This window comes from Micropterus salmoides, unplaced genomic scaffold (genome assembly GCF_014851395.1).
Source record: "Micropterus salmoides isolate LMB-PRFRI ecotype aquatic unplaced genomic scaffold, ASM1485139v1 Ms_hic_scaffold_10, whole genome shotgun sequence".
Taxonomy (NCBI): domain Eukaryota; kingdom Metazoa; phylum Chordata; class Actinopteri; order Centrarchiformes; family Centrarchidae; genus Micropterus; species Micropterus salmoides.
In genome coordinates, this window is record NW_024040041.1 from 35116456 (window position 1) to 35141710 (window position 25255).

The window sequence follows — 25255 nt, forward strand, 5'->3', positions numbered from 1 at the left end:
GGGCGCTTTCACACCTGTAGTTCGGTTCATATGGTCCGGACCAAGTGAAAAAAATGATCCACTGTTGCATTTTAGTTCTGGTCCGGTTCATGTTCACACTGCAGCTTTACAAACGAACCAGAGGAGTAACCATGACGTCACACAGACTGACAGGTAACTTTTTGATTGGACAGCTTTGGCGATTGACATCCTGCATCATCAGGACCCACGTGGAGAAATCAAACTCCATTGACTGACAGAAGTTTCTGCAGCACTTTAATGCTCCTGATCTGTATCGCAAAGAGCTCATGAAGTAATAATTCATTATAAGCATGATTAGTAATGCTAGACCGCATATCGACCGCAGAGCCTGTTATGAATAATAACGTAAAAACATGTACAGTAATAATTCGGGGCTTATTAGCCTATAGTATACTGTGGTATCGCTGTCACACATTTTATATGGACTTAAAGAACTGACATGGTAAACGCTTTTAACCTATTAATTAGGGGAAACATCGGCGATGACAAGTATACATTACCAAATGATTTTCATAAACATAGCGGCTTAAACAGATCGTGAACACATTTCACTGTCAGACGATTGATTTATTAGTGGTTTAGCTTTGGAAATAATGCTCAGATCACATCTCTGCTATCATAAAATCCTGTTTGGTTCGTTTGCTTTCACACCACAAGCGAACCAAGGGGCAAAACAAACTCTAGTGCGATTCAACCGAACTAAATGAGGCAGGTGTGAAAGCACCCTTAGCGTCTCACAAATGTAATTATTTGAACATTTGATCTATAATGTCATAATTATGAGTTACTAGGAGTTTTTTTTTTATTGTTGTCATTCCTTTTTTTGTTATAAACTACTCTATCAATCAAATCAAGGCAGGAAACTTCCACACGACTTCACATTGAGAACTACAAATCCCAAAATGCCATTCTACATCCGACGCATTGTGACGTAGACACGCAGGGGTGGCGCGTGCGTGTTTTGTCGCTGCCCATATTTTATTTACAACATTATTTATTTATTTTATTTTTCCTTCTTCCTGCGAGGCAAAATGGAGCGCGGCAGGCGATCCGTAGTCACCTGCGTGATGTAATCGATGCGGGGGGTTAAACGCGCCCGCATCGATTGCCGACTGACTCACAACACCGAACAGAATCACGCACAGCCCCGCAGCCAGGCGCCAACACAATAGGCACGGAGAACAATAGCCGCGCGCTGCCCTTTATCCACAATATTCATTTTAATGATCAGCGGGGCCTAGTTCCTGCGGAGGGTTATCACCGTGTGTGGATTAAAAACACTGCGCTGCCGTTACAATGAGCCATTTTAGGTGTTTTGCGGCCCCCCGGGAGGACGGGAGGAGCACGCTGTAAGGGGGGAGAGAGGGGGGAGAGAGAGAGCGAGAGAGAGAGCGAGAGAGCGAGAGAGCGAGGGGAGTGAATGGGCACGACTCCGGCAGCAGCACTGCGCCCTTCACTTTATCGATATCGATCAGTTTGGTAATCGAGACATTTTGCAGCCACAGCAGCGGGACCGCGACGCTAGCCCGGGAGCTAGCCGGAGCACCGGGAGCTACAGCGATGGGACGCGTGTGAAGCAGCCCGGGAGCCGAGCAGCAGCCTGGCGGAGAAAGAAACAAGGAAGCGGACGGCTAGCTGCGCTAAACCGAAGCTAACGTTGGGCTAACTGTTAGCTAATCTTATTTCTAATGAGCCACCAAGGAGTATGCGACCTGATACGAAGAGGTTTGTACCCGCTGCAGGTTTATTCCTTCACCGCCAGCCGTGTTTGTGTTTTTGTTAACCTGCCCGGTGTGAGGCGGAGATAATGAAAGAGGAAGCGGCGAGCTAACATGTTAGCACGCGTAATGCTACCGTTTGTGATTACGGGGGGATGGGGGCGGCTCGGATGTGTCAGTACAGATTCTTTAATAAACACCGTATCCAGCGTGTGTAAACGTGCGCAGGCACCTTCGTGTTGGCTGGCTGAATGTAGGTTAGTGTGACGCGCTGGTGATTAGCCGCTAGCAGCTAACGTGTAGCAAGAGCTGCCAGATGCGCATCTTCATTATTCTTGGCTAGCAGCTCGCGTTATGGTCTGCTCACGCTATCACAGAAGTTTACATAACATTAGCACATCAGGATAGTGATTACGCAACACGTTCCGTTAGAGTGCAGTTTCTACTCTGCTTCTATTTAAATACACACATTAGCATAACAAGAAGCAGAGCAGTGATCTACAACATGGAGCAGAACAGGTGTTCAGGGTTCATTTAAAGACTTACAGCAGAGCTGCCATGATTACTCAGCCAGTGCTTTGATCAACAGGCAATTAATCACCTGTTTTGATAATTGATCAATCATTCAAGTCCAGCCGAACACCAGCTGTGTCCAGGTGTGTCTTCACCTGTCGGTACACCTGGGGTTTCATGTATTTAACCGTCCAGCGTCTCAGAACCGGAGGGGACGAATCAGAATCTGTGACTCTCCATAAACACGATTAGTCACCGATCAGTCGATCAGCAGCGGCTCAGATCATTACTTTATTTTTAATCTGTCATTGTTCTCTCAAAATGCTGAAAATCTTCCGCGTAAACTAAAGAGTCTTTGTCGCCTTGTAACGGGCGTATTCCACAACGATTTATAAAGGTTACTCTGAGCTGCAGCAGGTCAGGATGAAGTTTGATAAAACATCTGCAGAGGTGAAACAGCTGGAACTCCCTGTCAGTCCGTCATTATCAGTTAATCTGCCAATCGCTGAGTCCGGCTGCAGGCTGCGTTCTGCTGCGGCTGCAGGCGGCTGCAGGCTGCGTTCTGCTGCGGCTGCAGGCGGCTGCAGGCTGCGTTCTGCTGCGGCTGCAGGCGGCTGCAGGCTGCGTTCTGCTGCGGCTGCAGGCGGCTGCAGGCTGCGTGTGGCTGCAGGCTGCGTTCTGCTGCGGCTGCAGGCTGCTGCGGCTGCAGGCTGCTGCGGCTGCAGGCTGCTGCGGCTGCAGGCTTCGTGCGGCTGCAGGCTGCGTGTGGCTACAGGCTGCAGGCTGCTGCGGCTGCAGGCTTCGTGCGGCTGCAGGCTGCGTGTGGCTACAGGCTGCAGGCTGCGTGTGGCTACAGGCTGCAGGCTGCGTGCGGCTGCAGGCTGCGTGCGGCTGCAGGCTTCGTTCTGCTGCGGCTGCAGGCTGCGTGCGGCTGCAGGCTTCGTTCTGCTGCGGCTGCAGGCTGCGTGCGGCTGCAGGCTGCAGGCTGCGTGCGGCTGCAGGCTGCAGGCTGCAGGCTTCGTTCTGCTGCGGCTGCAGGCTTCGTTCTGCTGCGGCTGCAGGCTGCGTGCGGCTACAGGCTGCGTGCGGCTGCAGGCTGCGTGCGGCTGCAGGCTTCGTTCTGCTGCGGCTGCAGGCTGCGTGCGGCTACAGGCTGCAGGCTGCAGGCTGCAGCCTGCAGGACACACAGTTCTTATAGCTTGAATTGACGGTGATCCATCTGTGTTGTTCCTGATGAATGAAAGAGTAAAAGCTTGTTCACGTCTGAAGGTGTTTTCAGGCAGCGACCAGGTGCAGCGGGGAACATCACTGTTCCGACTCCTGAGCGTCTGCTGATGATCTCACCACGCTGATCGACGCACACGACCGTGATGTCGTATCTTAAACGTTTATGGTCTCGGAGCCGAAGCCTCCCGTCCCCGATGATCTGTGAAGATGTGAATAATCACTGAACTCGGGTCCCTGCTGGAGTAAACCTGCACCAGCGATCAGAATCCTGGACCCGGTCTCAACGGATCGCTGGTGCAGGTTTGGTTTATTGCATCTCTGCAGGAGATGAAGAACCATCGTTCTGCTAGTTCTCGTCTCTCCTGGTGTTGTGGAGCGCCGCTGGGTTGGCGCAGCCCGTTAGCTGAAGCTGGATCTGTGGAGCCCCGCGTACAGGCTCTGGTTCATGGTCCCGACCTGTTGACCCGCAGCACTGACAGGTGTGCAGCAGAGACGTTAGATGTGACATCACTGGAAGGAAGGAGACCTCTTCTCGCCGCCAGCGTCGACACTTGCAGCTCAATCTGACCAATCCGAGGCGACCCCTCCCCCCCAGGCAGGGTTATAAATTAAAGATGAGTGTTTCTGTCCTGTTCAGCCTGCAGAGCTCCGTATTGATCAGTATTGATCAGCTGCTCGTTCCCTGCAGGTCAGCAGGTCGCCTGCAAACACAGCTGCTCAGGATATTATTACATTTTAAAACGTCTACAAGTTCTTACAGCGCAGGACGGTAACGTTTAGTCAAAAAGGAAACATCGTAGTACGGCTGCACAAAGTTATCGTTTCAGCATCGACACCGCAGCGTGTCCAGCCACGTCGCGTCACTAATCTGCCTGATGGGACTAATTCCCGCTGATTTAAGGGTTCGTGGATTCACAGTTTGTCGACAGTCATTGATAAGCAGCGAACCACCAATCACAATACTGTGGTTGATCAGTTAATCAAACAGCCAAAGCCCCGCCCCCGTTAGCTGTCATCAACAACTTGAAAACAAGTGAGGAACAGGGGGAAACGCTGAAACGGTGGATTTGGTTGGAGAAAGACGATCAGCCCGTGTGTGTCACTGAGTGCTGCAGCACAGCTGCTCTTTATTTACTTTAAAACATGTTCACTGCATTAAAGCTCGAGAATCCTTAAGAGCTGCAGATGATGATTCTTTTCACTATTGTATTGATTAATCTGCCATTTATATTCCCGGAGAGCCCATATAAAGTCAGAACATAGTTAGAGTTGATTATTAATATTATAAGTTCTCCAGCGTGGCGTCTTCAGCAGCTCCGTGCGCTTTAAAAATCTTCTGACTGACTGACCGACCTTGTTCAGGCTGGAAGTCACCGTGTACCTGTGTTGTCTGTCTGCAGCTGACTTGTTCGGGGATGTCGGGCAGTAAGGCGCTGGGCGGCGGGGCTGGCGGTGGGGCGCGGCGCAGGCGGACGCGGTGCCGGCGCTGCCAGGCCTGCATGAGGACCGAGTGTGGGGAGTGCCACTTCTGTAAGGACATGAAGAAGTTCGGAGGGCCCGGCCGGATGAAGCAGTCCTGCCTCCTGAGACAGTGCACGGCGGTGAGACACGTGCACACGCACGCACACACACACACACACACACACAGCAGCTTGATTGACGGGTCACCTCCCCTCTGTGCTGCTTCTAACAGTTGAATCTGGTTTAAACTCTTTACTCACTGAGCCGGTCTGGTAACACACGAGACCGGTGTTGGCTCTGATTGGTCCACGTGACCTGGTAGCCAGGCGGCGCTTCAGCTCTCTTACTGACTGCGTGTTCGCAGGACGTCTGTGATCCAGGTCATTGTTTTCCAAGGAAGGTAAAGTCAGGGGCATCTTCAGTCCAGGCGCCACCTCCTGTTTCAAACCCTGCGTTCACTGTCTGCCATCTTATTTGAATTCTGGGTGGGTGTGTCACAGTGGGGGAATGAACGACATCTTATCCACCATCACCACCGCACAGCTGTTCAGCTGACAGAAGCTGACGTTCTCGCATCGTTTCCTGTTCAGTAACTTGATTTCTTGTGTACGAGCTGCGAACACATGCTGCTGTCAGACTAGTATCTGAAATATATATAGATACTGTACATGATTAGTGTGCAGGACGACATCAGGACACGGCTGCTGCCTTCGTGTTCCACAGATGATGTTCCAGAGGACAGAAAGCCAAATAACTGTTAAAAAATATTTTGTTCATCTTTCTCCATTTAGAAATCTTTTGGATCAGTATGCTGTGTGTTTATTTTGTAAAAGCCAATGAGAAAACAGGCCTGATTATAGTTTTTTATTTTTATATTTATCACACAATTTCAGTACATGTATCTGTTATTGTGGTTTATTGATTTACACAACCTTTTAGCTGAGGTGGTGCAGATTTCATGGATATGAAGTAATAACCTCACAATCACTGGTTGGACCATTTATATTACACAGCTCAAGGTTAACACCTCTGTAATTACTTTTTATTAGTAATGTGATTTTAAATCTGTTTTCAAGAAATGTTCAAAGCAGAATTATATGAACACATTTTTCTGCACCAATTTAATGTGGAAATATTTTTATTTATGTAAAGGGAAACACTATATAATAAGATCCACTTTCATTTAATATCTGCTGAGTCATGATTTAGTCCTCCCTCCTGTTTGTGTCTTGGTTTGGGGAAGTAACCTCTTTAAATCTGCGTGTGGCTCCTTTTCACCTCAATGAGAAATTCATTCATTTTAATTCAGTTAGAAACTCCTGGACTTTAAAAGCTCCTGCAGCTTTTTTTTTGCTCCAGTTCAAAATTTTTTGCACATTCAGAATCTCTCCCACATATCTGTGTTCTTTGACGGGTCCAGAAGAAATATATTACGAGATTAGATTAGTCTACCTGCCCTTAACTCTGCTGTGCATGACATTACTGCTCTGCTGATCCCCTTCAGACCGCCTGACCGACGCAGTCTGGGGCTGCATGTTAAAGTGAAACTAACCAACAACTTGTTATCGGGCAGAAATCTCACCACAGATCCTCACACATGTTAACTTCAGCGGCGCTGATAAAGAGCAGCTCACAGACTCAAACAGAGCAAGTGTTCTTCCCCCGCTACGTTACTGCAGGGTAACAAGTTGGCTGCAACTCAGAGCGCGAGAGGTTCACTCCATTACTATCACTGCACACACAGGTGTCCCTCAGCTGGGCGGGGCTGATAACATTTATTTTTCACTGTTAGAAAATGAATGCGCTGCTTGACAGACAGCTTTTAGCCTGATCGTGGAGATCCGGTCTGCTCTGTGTCCAGCAAATTAAAAATATAAATCAACGTTCTCATTAATGGAGAGATTGAGTTGTATTAAATGACTCCATTGATGAGCAGCAGTGATCAGTGGCTTCATACATGCAGAGAGAGATGCGGAGGAGTGAGGACCGGACACGGTGTCCTCACTCCAGAACCAAGACCCGTCCTCACAAAGAGACGAGAACAAACGAGCTAACGAGGCTACAGTTACATGTTTATGTAATCCACTGCCACACGCACACAGGTTGTGTTTCTGTGTCGGTTCTTCAAATAGCTTCAGCGGGAGAGGATGCTGGGTTTCCATGGGAACCAGAGACGGTTGCTGATGCTGTGAGCGAGAGTTGGCTTTGATCCATAACACACACACTGAGCCGCTGAGTCGATCTGCTGCTCTTCATTTTGTTCCTGTTATGGAGGAGGAGGGAGAAGAAGTGTAGGAGGGAAGGAACATAAGGGGGGGAGGAGGGGAGAGCGCCCTCTGGTGGTTTGGCATCAGCAGGAGCAGCTCGGTTCCAGTTGTAGCATCAGAACACACTCAGGATCATTATTACATGTGTGATGTCACCGAAGGCTACGTTAGCCAGTACTAGCATAATACACCCCGACCTAACGTCCAGCAGTCAGATTGCATTGTGGGTAACAAAAACACACATTTAAGTGTAAGAAGCTGTAAAATGGAGACATTTAGGATCATGGATGGATTCATTTCTGCAGCTGGTCATCATATTAGCGTTTAGCTCAAAGCAGAGCCAAGCTGCTAGCATGGCTGAAGACTCTTTGTTTCTAAATGTCCATACACCTGTCTGACTCTGACTCACCTGTGTCTCTCTGTCTGATTCTGACTCACCTGTGTCTCTCTGTCTGACTCTGACTCACCTGTGTCTCTGTCTGACTCTGACTCACCTGTGTCTCTGTCTGATTCTGACTCACCTGTGTCTCTGTCTGACTCTGACTCACCTGTGTCTCTGTCTGATTCTGACTCACCTGTGTCTCTGTCTGATTCTGACTCACCTGCGTGTCTCTGTCTGATTCTGACTCACCTGCGTGTCTCTGTCTGATTCTGACTCACCTGCGTGTCTCTGTCTGATTCTGACTCACCTGCGTCTCTCTGTCTGATTCTGACTCACCTGCGTCTCTCTGTCTGATTCTGACTCACCTGCGTCTCTCTGTCTGATTCTGACTCACCTGCGTCTCTCTGTCTGATTCTGACTCACCTGCGTCTCTCTGTCTGATTCTGACTCACCTGCGTCTCTCTGTCTGATTCTGACTCACCTGCGTCTCTCTGTCTGATTCTGACTCACCTGCGTCTCTCTGTCTGATTCTGACTCTGACTCACCTGCGTCTCTCTGTCTGATTCTGACTCTGACTCACCTGCGTCTCTCTGTCTGATTCTGACTCTGACTCACCTGCATCTCTCTGTCTGTCTGACTCACCTGCGTCTCTCTGTCTGTCTGACTCACCTGCGTCTCTCTGTCTGTCTGATTCTGACTCACCTGCGTGTCTCTGTCTGTCTGACTCTCCTGTGTCTCTGTCTGACTCGGACTCACCTGCGTGTCTCTCTATCTCTGTCTGACTCGGACTCACCTGCGTGTCTCTCTGACTGACTCTGACTCACCTGTCTCCCTCTCTACCTGTCCAGCCTGTGCTGCCTCACACGGCAGTGTGCTTTGCGTGCGGCGAAGCAGGGAAGGAGGACACAGTGGACTCTGAGGAGGAGAAGTTCAGCCTCTCTCTGATGGAGTGCACCATCTGCAACGAGATCATCCACCCCAGCTGTCTGAAGGTCAGTGATCAGCCTTATTGGTTATCATACAGACTCAGGTGTGTGTGTTCTACCTGGTATGTAAAACGCATCGGTACCGCTTCACCTGATTTAAATCCTCTGCTATACTGCGAGCACAGAGAGATTTACGTTCATCAGCTCTGTGTGAACTCAATTAGCTGGAACGTACCGGACATTTATTTATACGTAGAAGTCACAAACTGACAACCGAGATGGTTTGATCAATACAGATGATCTGTATCAACTCCAGCTGACCGTTTGATCACTTTTTAAAAGCTGGACTAAACAGACCTTTTCCTGTAAAAGTGACCGTGTTGCAGCTGTTTCGTGTTAAAAGATGATTTATTGGTTTGGGCTTTTATTCTGAAGCAGCAGCAGGAAGTAACAGATGTTCACCTGGATGTAAACTCAGGTGTGTTTCTGTTCGATGCAATTGAAGGTATGTGACAGATGTTTGTCTCCTCAGATGGGGAAAGCTGAAGGAATCATCAATGATGAGATCCCGAACTGCTGGGAGTGTCCCAAGTGCCACAAAGAGGGCAAGACCAGTAAGGTAAGCGTTAGACCAGGACCCGGGACAGCATGGCTCTGGTCAGCTCCATTAAAACTGAACAAAGCCGAGTCTGATAGTCTGAGAGGTCCTACAAAGGCCATCGAGGCCAAAAGGTGTGATATAGAGAGCCCAAGCCCCGCCCCTTCCTGTGGACTGCCACGTGACCTTATTCCAGAAAAAGATACGTACGGGACATTGGGCTTTGTGGTCTTTGTAATTGCACATTTTCAGTCTCTCAACTGAAATTATCTTTTAAAACTGACAAACATCATTTGTGTAATTCAGGACGCAATTTAAACCAGGTCTCATGGCAGTCTGCAGGAAGGGGCGGGGCTTAGGCTCTCCTTGGTCATTTTACAAGACTAATCTTCACAGCATAAAGTTGTAATTCTGCAATATTTCAACACAAGTGTTATAGTTTTATAATAAAATAAAGTTCAGCGGAAGTTATTTTCTTTCTCCTAGAATTTGACTTAGAAATATTAAATAAAAAAAATAAAGATGCTTACGATACTAAGTTTACGTGTTTTCTTATAAAGTAAAGACTCTAATTCTCATAATTATGTCTTCACTCTTGATCTGAAACACGGGCCCTCGCTGAGCCTTTAGTGGTGCTTTCCTACCGGACGGTAGGAGGTCGGCTCCCGGTGTCCTCTGAATGAGGCAGCTTCATCCTAAAGCATTAGCATCTCTTCAGAGGTTAAACGTTTTAATGACCCGGTCCGTTTGTTCTGGAGAGGTTTCAACCAGCAGCAGAATCCTGAACTAAAAACAAACTGAGCAGCTAAACTGAGCTAACGTTAGCAGCACCTCAGCTGGAAACACACCGGCTGCTAGCGAGCTTATTTTTCTCCGACCAATCAGCAGTCTGCATTGTTTCCACGCGACCTCAGCCCGCTTGGAACCTCGACAGAGGCGATACTAAAAAAAGTAGCAGATTTCACCCAGAGACGAGTCGAGCTGGTACCAAGCGGTGGAGATGCACAGTGTCGACATTTTCTTATATGAATTGAGAGAATTTAACGTTCTGGTAACGGAACAATAAAATCTATTGCGTTTTCAGTCCACTAGAAAACTCAACATCTTAGTCCCCATCAGTGTTTCTGACTGTTAAACCAGCTCCATGTCTGTGTCCAGGACCAGGCGGACGGCTCGGGGAAGCGCAGGCTGGATAACGGCGAGGTGGGCCGCTGGAAGCTGACAGACGACCCTCCCCCTAAGAAGAAGGCCCCGCCCTCCCTGGAGGAGGGGGGGAGGTCGGAGGGGGGGCACAAGAGGAAGAAGGAGAAGGAGCTGCCTCAGGACAGCGGCCCCAAGAAGAAGGTCTGGATCGTCCACCGCCTGAGGACACGATGCTGATGTTATGTGTTGAACCTGTTCCCAGCTCTGACTCTGTCTCTTCTTCCTGTCCCTCTCGTAGATGAAGGGCGCCCACGAGAAACGCCTCAAAAAGGTACGAGATGCTAAAGACCTGTTGTGTCCCGGCCGAACTCTGCGTACATTCAACATGAAGATGTGGCTGCAGCGCGACCTGGTTTCTGCTCCTCAGAAGCCACATAGAGCTGTGCTCAAAAGTTTGCATTCCTTTTTGATCGGGCGAGTAGGCAAAACAAATGTCTTCTATTTCTGATTCACATTGAACTGTAGGTCATAAAACATCGCAGCAAAGAACAAAATGACCCTTGTTCAAAAGTCTGCGTATCCTTAGTTCTTAATACCGTGTATTTCCCCCTTTAGCATCAATGACAGCGGTGCAGTCTTTTGTAATGGTTGTCCATGAGGCCCTGAAGTCTTGCAGGAGGTATAGCTGCCCATTAGCGCTGCAACGAACGACTATTTCGATAATTGACTATTAGGATTATGAATTGCAAAATTACACAATGCATTTTCCTTTAGGCATCAACTTTTAAATTAAACCTGAGGTTGTTTCAGGCACGTGCTAATTAACAGTCAACACAATAAATTAAACGGCGCTTTCAGAAATGCAACGTTTCTGCTCCAGCAACAGAAAGTTCAGCTGAAATCAAGTCCTGATCTCAGCAGCTGATCTGCTGTTTAGCGACGGAGCAGTTTCCACGCCAGTACTGCAACACGCCGGGACAAACTGACATTTATACAAAGAAAGGAATAATGTCATGCATTACGTCTGCCGAATTTACAGGAGGGTCACCTTGGCCATGTGCTTTGGGTCATTATCACGCGTCCCATCTTTGCAGAAGAATGCAAATTGTCTGATAACACGCTGCATTCATCTTGCCATCAGTTTTGACAAGATTCCCCCGTGCCTTTAGAGCAAAACATCAGTGAGCGTCCACCATGCTTCACAGTGGGGTTGGCGTTCTGTTCACTGTGGGCCTTGTTGACGCTCTTACAGTGTGGTGCATCCAGGTGTTGTCGGGAGAATTATAACCAGGCTTTTCTGTGGCGTTGGCACAGTAATGGCTTCTTCCTGGCAATTCGACCATGCAGTATCATTATTTTGTGCTCCTGGCAAAAACCAGAGCAGCCTGTATTTCTCCTTACGTTACCTGTGGGGTTTTTCTTTGTATCTGAACAATTCTTCTGCCAGTTTTGGCAGAGATCTTTCTCGGTCAACCTGACCTTGGCTTGGTATCGAGAGATCCCAGAATTTACCACTTCTTAGTAAGTGATTGAACAGTACTGAGTGGCCTTTGCAAGGCTTTGGATATCTGTTTATATCCTTGTCCATCTTTATAAACACCTTGTTGCCTTTTATTGTGGCCAGCCTAAGGCCTTTTATTGTGGCCAGCCTAAGGCCTTTTATTGTGGCCAGCCTAAGGCACACCTTTGCGATACCGATGCGGTCTGATCAGCATCTTGATATGCCACACCTGTGAGGTGGATGGATGATCAAGGCAAACTTACAGATTCTGACAGATTTGTGAACAATATTTGAGAGAAATGGGCCTTTGAGTTTAGCTCATGATGAATGGGGGCAAAAACACAAGTGTTGCCTTTTATAATTGTGTTCATTGTATTTTCAATGCCAACATTTCTGCCAGGGGATGCAAACTTATGAGCACGGCTGTTTATGCTGCAGCTTTGAGTTGACATGTCCAGTTACTGGACGACCACACGCCTCTTTCACCTGAAAGTGTTCTTGTTTACGTCTGTATTTTTAAGAGTATTGAGTACCGAGACCCAGACCCAGTCAGGATAGCCAGAGAAGGCCGTGTTCAGTAGGAAATCCGTGTACTGGGACATACTAAACTAAGGTAGTCTGAGTACTTCTGACTAAATCTGAAAGACGAGCCGGACGTCTGTGGTTCAGACCGACGGACTGACCCGAGCAGACGAAGGAGGCGGGACTCTGCGTGTTTGCTGATCTGAGTTTTTCTTCTGTCCATCAGAAACCCAAACAGGAGGCGGCGGAGTCCAACGGCCCCACCTCCTCCGGAGGAGCAGGAGGACCACAGGGCTCCTCTTCTACTACTTCTTCTTCTTCTCAGCCTGGGGGGGCGGGGGGTGGGGGAGGAGGAGGAGGTGCAGGGGGGACGTCGAGCGCAGACCAGCGCTCCCATCACAGGGAGAAACTGGAGCGCTTCAAGAGGATGTGTCTGCTGGAGCGCCGGCCCGAGTCCTCGTCCTCGTCCTCCTCCAGCTCCGAGTCCGACTCCGAGTCCGACTCTGACGACTCCCTGAGGGGGGAGCAGGCGGGAGGAGGCTCCTCGCCTTCGTCCTCCTCCCCTGCCCCGCCTCCTCCTGTCGTCTACGGCAACAGCAGCGGGGGGCGGGCGGACAGAGAGAGGAGTCGCAGCGAGCGGGAGAGAGAGAGGGAGAGGGAGCGGCGCCTGGCCGAGCTGGGCTTCAGCGCCAGCGAGGACTCGGAGGGCGAGGGGGGGAGGGGGGAGGAGGAGGCACGGGAGGAGGAGCAGGGAGGCGGGGAGAAGGCTCGGCGGCGAGGAGGAGAGGCGGGGCTACCTCAGCGAGGAAGGAAAGGAGGACTGCTGGACGGAGAAGAGGAGGACACGCCCACCTCTGACAGGACCAGGAAAAACTCCGCCTCCCTCCCGCCGCCCTCACCCCTCTCCTCCAATCAGATGCCTCCGTCCTCGCAGCACGAGGGCTTCACAGGGAAGCAGCGCAGCAATGGACAGGAGGCGCGCAACGGGCGGACACGAGGAGGGACGGGAGGGGGGAGGGAGGGAGGGGAGAAGGAGAACGCCAGCGGTGTTCTGACCAATCACAGACACAGTGGGGGAGGAGGGGGCGGGACCAAAGGCAGCCGCGGCAACAAGATCCGTAGCAACAGTAAGAACCAGACGTCCAGAAACACCTCCTCCTCTTCCTCCTCCATCCCCACCTCTAACGGGGGAGGAGGGGGAGGCCCGGGCGGTGGCCTGATGATGTCAGCAATGGCGGCGTCCCCCTGCTCGCAGCCGTCCCGCCTGGCCCCGCGCTCTCAGTTGATGAAGCGCAGCCCGCCGGCCGTGCCCTCGCCCCCCCGGCCCGTCCAGATGGAGCGGCACCTGGTGCGCCCTCCCCCCACCTGCCCCGAGCCCAGCTGCCTGCCGCTGGACTCTGGCTCGTCCCACATCATGACACGTGACGTGTGGCTCCGAGTGTTCACACACCTGAGCCAGAGAGAGCTGTGCGTCTGCATGAGAGTGTGCCGCACCTGGAGCCGCTGGTGAGTGACATCATCAGTGACATCACGCAGCCTGATCAGAGTCTCCCGTTGGTCCCTGCAGCTGATCAGTAAGCTCCTCCTCCCAGCGTCTCAGGTGTGTCTGTCTCCTCAGGTGTTGTGACAAGAGGCTGTGGACGCAGATCGATCTGAGCCGGCAGCGCTCCATCACCCCCCCCATGCTGAGTGGGATCATCCGCCGACAGCCCGTCTCCCTGAACCTGGGTTACACCAACATCTCCAAGAAACAGCTGATGTGGCTCATCAACCGCTTACAAGGTGCCGCCCACACTTCCTGTTTACCTGTTTACCTGTTTACCTGGATGAGTTCAGTCAGAGAAAGGAAACGTCTGTCGCTCCAAGAGGCCCCTTAATCTGTGAACCTTGAGTTTATGCTTTACATTCAGCAGCAGGGGCCCCTAAGGTCAACGGTTTCTTCTTAGTTTGAACACCTGCCTGCTGTCTCGCCTGCTGTCTCACCTCTGGTCTCGCCTGCTGTCTCTCCTGCTGTCTCACCTCTGGTCTCTCCTGCTGTCTCACCTCTGGTCTCGCCTGCTGTCTCTCCTGCTGTCTCACCTCTGGTCTCGCCTGCTGTCTCTCCTGCTGTCTCACCTCTGGTCTCGCCTGCTGTCTCTCCTGCTGTCTCACCTCTGGTCTCTCCTGCTGTCTCTCCTGCTGTCTCACCTCTGGTCTCGCCTGCTGTCTCTCCTGCTGTCTCACCTCTGGTCTCGCCTGCTGTCTCTCCTGCTGTCTCACCTCTGGTCTCTCCTGCTGTCTCTCCTGCTGTCTCACCTCTGGTCTCGCCTGCTGTCTCTCCTGCTGTCTCACCTCTGGTCTCTCCTGCTGTCTCTCCTGCTGTCTCGCCTCTGGTCTCTCCTGCTGTCTCACCTCTGATCTCTCCTGCTGTCTCACCTCTGGTCTCTCCTGCTGTCTCTCCTGCTGTCTCACCTCTGGTCTCTCCTGCTGTCTCGCCTGATGTCTCTCCTGCTGTCTCACCTCTGGTCTCTCCTGCTGTCTCACCTCTGGTCTCTCCTGCTGTCTCTCCTGCTGTCTCGCCTCTGGTCTCTCCTGCTGTCTCGCCTGCTGTCTCACCTCTGGTCTCGCCTGCTGTCTCACCTCTGATCTCTCCTGCTGTCTCTCCTGCTGTCTCTCCTGCTGTCTCACCTCTGGTCTCGCCTGCTGTCTCGCCTGCTGTCTCTCCTGCTGTCTCACCTCTGGTCTCTCCTGCTGTCTCACCTCTGGTCTCGCCTGCTGTCTCGCCTGCTGTCTCACCTCTGGTCTCTCCTGCTGTCTCACCTCTGGTCTCGCCTGCTGTCTCGCCTGCTGTCTCACCTCTGGTCTCTCCTGCTGTCTCTCCTGCTGTCTCGCCTCTGGTCTCTCCTGCTGTCTCGCCTGCTGTCTCACCTCTGGTCTCGCCTGCTGTCTCACCTCTGATCTCTCCTGCTGTCTCTCCTGCTGTCTCTCCTGCTGTCTCACCTCTGGTCTCGCCTGCTGTCTCGCCTGCTGTCTCTCCTGCTGTCTCACCTCTGGTCTCTCCTGCTGTCTCACCTCTGGTCTCGCCTGCTGTCTCGCCTGCTGTCTCACCTCTGGTCTCTCCTGCTGTCTCACCTCTGGTCTCTCCTGCTGTCTCACCTCTGGTCTCGCCTGCTGTCTCACCTCTGGTCTCTCCTGCTGTCTCTCCTGCTGTCTTACCTGCTGGTCTCACCTCTGGTCTCTCCTGCTGTCTCACCTCTGGTCTCGCCTGCTGTCTCTCCTGCTGTCTCTCCTGCTGTCTCACCTCTGGTCTCACCTCTGGTCTCTCCTGCTGTCTCGCCTGCTGTCTCGCCTGCTGTCTCGCCTGCTGTCTCTCCTGCTGTCTCACCTCTGGTCTCGCCTGCTGTCTCGCCTGCTGTCTCTCCTGATGTCTCACCTCTGGTCTCGCCTGCTGTCTCACCTGCTGTCTCACCTCTGGTCTCGCCTGCTGTCTCACCTCTGGTCTCGCCTGCTGTCTCACCTCTGGTCTCGCCTGCTGTCTCTCCTGCTGTCTCACCTCTGGTCTCGCCTGCTGTCTCTCCTGCTGTCTCACCTCTGGTCTCGCCTGCTGTCTCGCCTCTGGTCTCTCCTGCTGTCTCTCATGCTGTCTCACCTCTGGTCTCGCCTGCTGTCTCGCCTGCTGTCTCACCTGCTGTCTCACCTCTGGTCTTACCTGCTGTCTTACCTGCTGGTCTCACCTGCTGGTCTCTCCTGCTGTCTCACCTCTGGTCTCGCCTGCTGTCTCGCCTGCTGTCTCTCCTGCTGTCTCACCTCTGGTCTCTCCTGCTGTCTCACCTCTGGTCTCACCTCTGGTCTCACCTCTGGTCTCGCCTGCTGTCTCGCCTGCTGTCTCTCCTGCTGTCTCACCTCTGGTCTCGCCTGCTGTCTCACCTCTGGTCTCTCCTGCTGTCTCACCTCTGGTCTCGCCTGCTGTCTCTCCTGCTGTCTCACCTCTGGTCTCTCCTGCTGTCTCACCTCTGGTCTCTCCTGCTGTCTCACCTCTGGTCTCTCCTGCTGTCTCTCCTGCTGTCTCACCTCTGGTCTCGCCTGCTGTCTCACCTCTGGTCTCTCCTGCTGTCTCTCCTGCTGTCTCACCTCTGGTCTCTCCTGCTGTCTCACCTCTGGTCCCGCCTGCTGTCTCGCCTGCTGTCTCACCTCTGGTCTCACCTCTGGTCTCACCTCTGGTCTCACCTCTGGTCTCGCCTGCTGTCTCACCTCTGGTCTCGCCTGCTGTCTCACCTCTGGTCTCGCCTGCTGTCTCGCCTGCTGTCTCACCTCTGGTCCCGCCTGCTGTCTCGCCTGCTGTCTCACCTCTGGTCTCTCCTGCTGTCTCGCCTGCTGTCTCGCCTGCTGTCTCACCTCTGGTCTCGCCTGCTGTCTCACCTCTGGTCCCGCCTGCTGTCTCACCTCTGGTCTCTCCTGCTGTCTCACCTCTGGTCTCTCCTGCTGTCTCACCTCTGGTCTCTCCTGCTGTCTCACCTCTGGTCTCTCCTGCTGTCTCTCCTGCTGTCTCACCTCTGGTCTCTCCTGCTGTCTCTCCTGCTGTCTCACCTCTGGTCTCTCCTGCTGTCTCACCTCTGGTCTCTCCTGCTGTCTCTCCTGCTGTCTCTCCTGCTGTCTCGCCTGCTGTCTCACCTCTGGTCTCGCCTGCTGTCTCACCTCTGGTCTCTCCTGCTGTCTCACCTCTGGTCTCTCCTGCTGTCTCTCCTGCTGTCTCGCCTGCTGTCTCACCTCTGGTCTCTCCTGCTGTCTCACCTCTGGTCTCTCCTGCTGTCTCACCTGCTGTCTCACCTGCTGTCTCTCCTGCTGTCTCACCTGTGGTCTCTCCTGCTGTCTCACCTCTGGTCTCTCCTGCTGTCTGTCCTGCTGTCTCTCCTGCTGTCTCACCTCTGGTCTTCACCCCCTGCAGGTCTGCTGGAGCTGAATGTATCTGGGTGTCCGTGGTCGGCGGTCTCCGCTCTGTGTCAGGCCGTCTGTCCCTGTCTGAAGCTGCTGGACCTCAGCAGAGTGGAGGACCTCAAAGACTCGCACCTGAGAGAGCTGCTGGCCCCCCCACCTGACACCAGGACAGGTGAGACGCTCCGTCACAGGACAGGAAGTCTGTGAAGACAGTCTGATGTTGTGTTCCCTGATTGGTCCATCAGCTCACTTCATTACCTCGTCTCTCACTCTCTCTGCTCTCTGATTGGTCCGTCAGCTCACGGTGAGACCAGAGTGGGGCGTTTCCAGAACGTGACGGAGCTGCGGTTGGCCGGTCTGGACCTGTCGGACGCGTCGTCTCGCCTGCTGGTGCGTTACGTTCCTCACCTGACCAGGTTAGACCTGAGTCAGTGCGGGAACATCACCGACCAGACGGTGCACACCCTCTCCTCCCCCATCTCCCCCCTGAGAGAGAGCCTCGCCCACATCAACCTGGCAGGTAAACGCATGGCGAGCAGCAGCTGAAGGGCGGGAAGCCCGGTCCGGATCTCACGTTCAGACTCAAACCGGCACCCTGTCGGTCCGTCTCTGAGCCAGATCACGTAAATGATTCGTAATTGATCTGTTGTCCCGCTGGCTGGAATAAACCGCTTGATGTCCCAAATACAGGCCGGGCTGAAGGAACATGTGACCCAGTGCAGCAGCGAGTCTGCGAGTGTCAAGCGAACTTTAAAGCCGCGTTTCCACCTTAAGTACCCGAGACTTCACGTCCCAGGATCTACTTTAAGTAGGAAGTAAAAAGGTTCCTTCAGCCCGTCGTCGTCGTGCGTTTCTACTGCGGTCTGAAGAACATTAGGCAAATTATCCAGGAGCAACATGCAGAAATGAACATCAGATTTGATGGAATATTACGAAGAGACACACGATTAATTTAATAACAAACTGGATAAAGTCCTCAAGAACTGAAAAGCGTGAAACACTTCAGCCGCCGGGAGCTGCAGAAAAAAACAGGCTGTAATAAACAAGAAGGTCACATGGACCCGAGGGCCGTGGCGAGGTCCACGTGTACCTGTTAATGCTGCCCGCCATGTTTCTACGCGTTAGAAGAACCTCCAGGAAGACGCCGACCGGGGCTGTGCAATTATTGGAAGTTTAATCATGATTTAGATTTTGGCTTCCAACCATCATAAAATCAAGTTAGTTAAAATAAAACGAATATAGTGCGCGTGCTGTTTCGCAGTGACCCTCGTTTTGTCTTGTGTTATAAACCCAGCCTTCCCTTCACAGCGGCGCCCCCCGCCCAACTCGCCCTCATCCAGGCGGTGACGTTGAGTTCAGCTCCAGCCGAGATGACGGGCTGAAATTAGCCTGGCGGCAAGCAGACGTTTCCTCTACTCAGATATTTATGCATAAACCTGGTGTGTTGAGCCTCGCGTTACCTGAAACACCACGGTGGAGTCTCAGCGTTGTAAACCCGACGAGCGATTTTACGTTTACTAGTTTCTGTCTGCAGCTCGGAGGAGGAAGAGGAGACTCGGGACTCGCTGCTGGGTTGAGTCTGAACGTGAAGAGCTTCATGTCTGGACGTGATGATCTATGTTGTTGTTGAGGATCTGATTAGATACTCGTTCTGTAAATATTGATTTTCACTAAAATTGTGTAGAATTTATACGTATATAATACATTTCTTTACAGCCTGAAATCTCGTCTTCAGCAGCTCTTACAAACTTTCCAGTTTTCTTCCTGACTGTGTTCTGAATGTTTTTAATGAGGCGTTTGTTTGTATTTCATTCACACATTTTATCCCCCAAAACAGGTCAAAAACAGATTTATTTTTTTTATGCCTTTGACAGTATTTTCTGATTTATAAAACAATAAAAAGAGAGATCCTAAATGTGTCGAGAAAAAATAAAACAATAATTTTGAACCTGACTTAATCCAGTGTTCAGATTTCAGTTCTTGAAATAGATGCAAATTAAAAACTGCCTCATTTGCATATTTAAACATAAAACCTGTGATACAGATGAATATTGTCTCACTGAGTCTTTAACCTGTTCACCTGCAGCGTCTCGCCTTAACGGCCCCGTGTCCACCAACGCGTTTTTTCAACCTGGTGAAACCGCCAGGTCGCCGACTTGCAGCACATCACCCCCACGGATATTGCGTATCATAGCAACCACAGCATCTCAGCTGGGAAAAAACGCCGCGCCTCCAAAGCGCGCCGTAGCGCTCCCAGCCCGGCGTTTTCAGCTGGGGGAAAAAAGCTTTGGTGGACACGGGGCCTTAACATGGCGGGGACATAAAGACCCCAGCGCGTGGCGTGTCCTTCCGTGTTGCCGTACCTGCGTTCCTCCCTGACGGTGTTTGTGTGTCTCAGGTTGTGTGAAGGTGACGGAGCAGTGTGTCCCGTTGCTGCGGCGCTGCACCTCCCTGCAGACGGTCGACCTGCGCTCCTGCTCCCTCCTCTCCTCCGAGACCGGACAGCTGCTCTCCTTCCCCTCCCACGCCTCTGCCGCCGCCTCCTCCTCTTCCTCCACCTCCGCTACAACCACCACCACCACCACGGCCGCTGCTTCCTCCTCCTCCTCCACGTCCTGTCCTTCTGAAGACAGAACGCTACTAAAGAACAGCTAAACTCCGCCTCCACGTCATGTGATACTTGAGTCAAAGGTCCAGACGGCCTACAAGCCCCGCCTCCCACTTCAATACACTACAGACAGGTGAGGAAGAGGAGGAGAAGGAGGAGGAGGGACCTGTGCAACACTCTCCTGACGTTACATTGAATACAGCGACCACAGAAGAAGAAGAGGAGGAACACATGTTGGGAAAGTTGTGGGTGATAGTTAAAAAATAGAAACCCTGAGCATGTACATATTTGTTCTCTGTACAATTTTGGGTGTGTGTATATATCTGTAGTTTACTGTAAATGACCCCCCCGCTGCCCGCCAACACTCCTCCCTCCCTCCCTCCCTCCTTCATTCCTTCCGTCCTTCCACCCTACGACCAATCATCATCACGCCAGGCGTCCACCTGCTCGCCGGTCGCTGCCCAACAGGGAGAAGATCAGCACTTGGTGTCGTCCAGCTTTAGTTGCTGTGGTTACACGCACAGGAAGTCGGGAGCTCGCAGGCTCGTCTCTGACGTGTGCGTCTCCTGCAGAGTGTCGGTCAGGAGCTAGGCTAACAGTTCTTTGTGCTAAGCTAGGCTAACGCATCTGTGTCTCTGAACCGGTGTCCGTTGTCCTCTGACGGAGCGCCTTTCAATGTTCAGTTGTCGCTCTAAAAAAAAAAATAAATAAATAAAAATCCGTCTTTTCTGCATGAAGTCTGGTACGATTCAGAGCGCCTGTGCAGTTTACCCATAACACCCCTCTCTCTCTCCACAGAAGGATCGTTCCTGCCTTAAACTGGACAGACTGCGTTAGTATCACACGTCGTTACTTCCCGTGAGTCGCTTCAGAAACCCAAAGAGATTCAGTTTCAGAAGCTGAACCGTCCAAACGACTTTAACCACTGATCAGATGGCCGCCAGTCGTCTTCTGTGATCAGGTCTGAGGACACGAGCGGCTGGAACCAGTCTAGGGCTGCAGTTATTTTCTCGATTAATCGATTAGTTGTTCATCAATGTTTTTTTTAGAGCCTAAGAAGACGTCTTTTTCTGTCCCAAATATTTTCACTTTGCTGTCTCGGAGGAGCAAAGAAACCAGGAAATATTCAGATTTAACAAGCTGGAATCAGAGAAACTTTAAAAAGGACTCTTAATCGATTAATCGACTTGTCGCTGCAGCTCTGAACCGGCCAGCCAGCCAAGTTGTTACCACGCCTGCTGCGTCATCGTTCATTCATTCTCACGCTGGTGAGAGAACTTTCTGTTTCAGTGTCGGATCATAGTGAATGTACAGCTGCGTCAGTGTTACCTGGGTGAGCCTGGGGGTGTAAACCAGCCAGCAGCACAGTCGGTGTGAACAGCACTGATCACCTTAATGGAGAACTGATTATTGATCGTGACTCTGAGCAGAGCTTGACAGCTGCCTGTGCTGAGCTCTGACATCCAGCGGGTTGTTAACTTCACCTCTTCGCGTTTAGATTTCCGCTCCTGGTCAGTAAACGGCTTGGAACCCGGAGCTGCTGGAAGCTGGACCCTCTTGACGGCGCTAGGCTAGCTGTTTCCCCCTGCTTCCAGTCTTTGTGCTAAGCTAAGCTAACCAGGAACGTCAGAAACCGGCGGCTTCAGATCTGTTTGTTTTCTGGGCGTCGCAGGTGGAGGTCGTTCAGGGGTGTGTGTGTGTGTGTGCGTGTGCGTGTGCGCGTGTGTGCGTGTGCGCGAGAGCCTCAGTGTCTTCAACATTCGCCTCGATCATTCATGTCCCCCTCTTATGTTTTGTTGGCTCCACCCCCTCCGCCGCCCGCCCGATCAGAAGCGATTGATCATGTTTTCTCAGGAGTATTTTTTTCTTAGTTTCTCTTAAAGTCAGGTGTTTTTAATTTATTCTGGTGCCACAGCAGCGCTCCCATCCAGTGCACACATTCCTGCAGAAACAGTGTTTCACGCTGCTTTTGTTACTGACTCTGTTTCATGTTTGTTTTCCAAAATCTGCATTGTTAAAATCACATCGACGAATTGGAAACTGTTCGCTGTGGACGATTGTTTCCGCCAGGAGAAGAAGACGACGACACAGTCGGAAATAATAAAGGCAGAAAAGCTGATGGATAATTATGAGATGTCATGTTTTTACATCTCAGGTCATAATCTTAAAAGAAAATTTTGTCTGTCTTTAATACATTCTGATCTAATCTGGACTGAGAATCTTATTATTCTGATTTATGAAAGGTAAAATCGACAGACACTCGAGTCAGACACATTTTCCCATCATCTGGATTTTCCATCTCATAATTATTATTTCACATTAAGAGCATTTGCTTCTTCTAATTTTTTTTAAATCTGTGTTTTCTTGGCTTAAATGGCCGTCTGTAGTTTTTCTCAGGAGCCTCTCTTATGAAAAATCTTGTCGGGATCAAAGTTTGGTGTCGCAGAAAAAGCAAGAAATCAATGCAAAGTTACTGATTTTTATGATTAGAATCAGCAGATTTTGGTCGTAAAGACAAACGGATGTTTTCATAAATGACGCCCTGATGTTTCTGATGAAGAGCAGATTCCTGTCTTCACCTCAGCACTGATGTTTGTTTCATGTATGAACTGTGGGGGGGAAATGTTATCATATTTCATATTGTTGTATTTTCAGATGCACACGACAAATCAAACAGCCAAACGTATACAGTTATTATAACGAAAGAATACTGAATATTAGTTTTGTCAGGGTAGAGTTCAGTAGATTGGTCGCCTTGTGCCGGCTAGCATGTTGGTTGGCGTGTTCAACGTTAGCTGCACAGGATCATGTTAGCGTCACAGTTTTCATATAAGCTAGCTGTCACAGGTATTGTCGCGTTACCTTTGCTGCACTGTTCTCCGAGAAAAACGTATAACATAATCTATTGAGGCGAGAGCGGGAAAACCCCCGGTAAAACCAGCTAGCTAATATTATCGAGCAAGCTAATTAAGATTTACTTCTAACGAGCTAACATTTTAGCTCATTAGTATGCTAGGTAGAAACTCTGGCTTGTTACATGTCAGCTCTTTTACATGTTTACAGCGTGCTGGTTTTATTGTTCAACTCGTTAATTGAAATAATAAAACCTGATAACAACAAATAAGTAAAACGAATTCTGATTGGGGGAAAACTGCCGACTCATTGTCTTGCATCGCTAGCTGACGTTTGCTAGCTAGCTAGCTAGCAGGTGTTAGTCCGCTACAGAACAAGCTGTCGTTACATCTTTGTAAACTTCATCTATTCAGGTTTCGGGCCACAACTTGTGAGGCACGTTTCTCACCGTTATCAGACACTTGCTGACTAATTGATCATTGATTACAGCCCTGATTCTTGTTGATAAAACGTGTAGCAGTGCAGTAGAGGTGATGTGTCCTTTATGCTAGCTGGTGGAGGTGTTGGACCTGCTGTCGTCCAGGAAATAAAGTGTTAGATCAGTTTTAAACCGCCATGATGTCGTGCTGCCCGCCAGCCAAACGCCTTGTTGTGCCATAAACACACCAGATCAATGTTTCTGAATGGGTCAGTTTTTATATTTTATTTTTTTGTATTCTGTTGTGATTTACTTGTTTGTTTTGTTTGTTTGTTTGTTTTTTACTGTGACTGTAACGCGGGAGCATCGATGCCTCGCGCTCTCTGATGCATATCTTTAAACTTCATCTAGCAACAAGCGAGGAGATCAAATCTGATTGGACGATAATCCCTTGACTTCTGAAAGCTCTTATCCAATCAGATGCCCGGACACATCTCCCCGTCTCTGTCTTAGTAAAACGTGTCTTTATCGATGTTTTAAAGATTCACTGGATCATCTTCATCCTCACCTTTTTGCCAAATGTGGTTTTTGTTGTGAAAAGGGGCATTTTTATCCCGTGTTTTTCTCTGTTTTGCTTTTTGTTCTGTTTTTATACTTTGTCCATGACTCTTCCTTTGTGTTGTTGGAGAAAAAAAAAAATGAGGAAGATGTTGGAACAAAAAGTAAAAAGACACAAAAAGACCAACTCAAGGCAGCTACGTATGAGTGACTACTGTAAAATGACTAACTAATAAAGAAGCAATGGGTTTGTTTTTACCTCCTGTGTTTGTTCCTGAAGAGAGATTTAACATAAAGGAAGTTATAGATTTAAAGATGGTGTGCACATGCTAATAAGTCATTAAACATTTTATATTAAAAGCTGTTCAGCTCTGAGGCACTTTCACTGCAGCAGAAATACATTATTATTCCCTGAGGGGAAATTGATGTCGTGTTGCTAATAAAGGCCATTAAAGAAATGGAAACAATAGAAATGTTGAAAAAATAAAATATGTGGAATATATTTGTATTTCTACAGTATGTAACATGATGCTTTTACTTATAAAGTAATCCTAATTTTTTGCCACACCTTTAGATCTGCATTGTTTAAAGAGCTGTGTTGTTGGCGCATTAGCTATCTGAGGTTAACAAGCTAACACAAGCTAGAACAGCAGTGGAGCTTGGCGAGCATTGACCACAGTAAGCTAATCAGAAAAATAAATCCTGAAGAATAAAAAGCAAAGACCATCAAACTTTAAACTGGCACAGTGGAAAGGAGCCTTTACGCTAATGTTAGCTTCTGAGAAAATGTATGTACTTTTCCCAACGGATGAGCTTTTCTTTTAACCAGCTTGTTAGCTCATAAGGTAAAGAGCTAACCGAGACTTGTGGAATATTAGCATATTGGTCAAGTCTTCGAATTAAAGAATAAAACCGAAGAATACATGAGTAAAACCAATTGTACGCTGCTGCTACGTAACGCTGACTCATTGTCCAACCCATAGCTAACTGACATTAGCTAGCTAGCAGGTGTTGGACTTCATATCGTTATGTGACTGAAGTGTAAAGAATTCATGCTAATAACACTGAGTGCTGATAATGTTGAGAGCTGCAAAGGATTTAAATCCTTAAAAAAAGATTAAGCCTGAGTATTAAAATCAAATTTGAAACAGTTTCTCTCATAACGTCTCATTAAATCCACAGAAACTAAACTCTAATTCAGTCCTGATGAGAAAATCAAAGGTGCCTTTAAATCAATCAGTAAAATAAAGTCACCAGCCTCCGAGTGAGGGAGGAGAAAGCTGATGGATCCACCTGATACCTGGCCGAAGACCTCACAAGAGCGGTGTTGATCGCTGAGCGGTGTTGATCGCGGTGGAAGCTCATTTGCACACTTGTCAAAAGTAGATAGATAAATGTATTTAAATAGGAGTATAAATATAAGGATTGAAGGTGTAGGTGATTCACATGCGTTCTATCCTTTGTTCTTTCTATTTAAACTTTGTAATTTCTGCTTTATAAATAACCTTTATTATATTTATTATTACTATTATTATTGATAGTATTAGTATTATTATCCACCCTCGAGATGTTGAACAGACTAAACCTTCGTTGACAAAACTATAATATTGCTGGAACACAGAAAA

At 49.7% G+C, this 25255-nt stretch overlaps 1 protein-coding gene across 1 annotated transcript; it reads left to right on the forward strand.

The window, feature by feature from the left end:
- Positions 1-1033: 1033 nt before the first annotated feature.
- On the forward strand, positions 1034-23888 carry zgc:158376 (uncharacterized protein LOC100101643 homolog). Its single transcript, XM_038710084.1, has 11 exons — positions 1034-1746; positions 4880-5080; positions 8438-8581; positions 9048-9134; positions 10272-10457; positions 10555-10587; positions 12506-13785; positions 13898-14061; positions 17204-17365; positions 17492-17713; positions 19592-23888. The coding sequence occupies exons 2-11, from the start codon at positions 4895-4897 to the stop codon at positions 19846-19848; spliced, it is 2721 nt and encodes a 906-aa protein (XP_038566012.1). The 5' UTR covers positions 1034-1746; positions 4880-4894; the 3' UTR covers positions 19849-23888.
- Positions 23889-25255: the final 1367 nt, after the last annotated feature.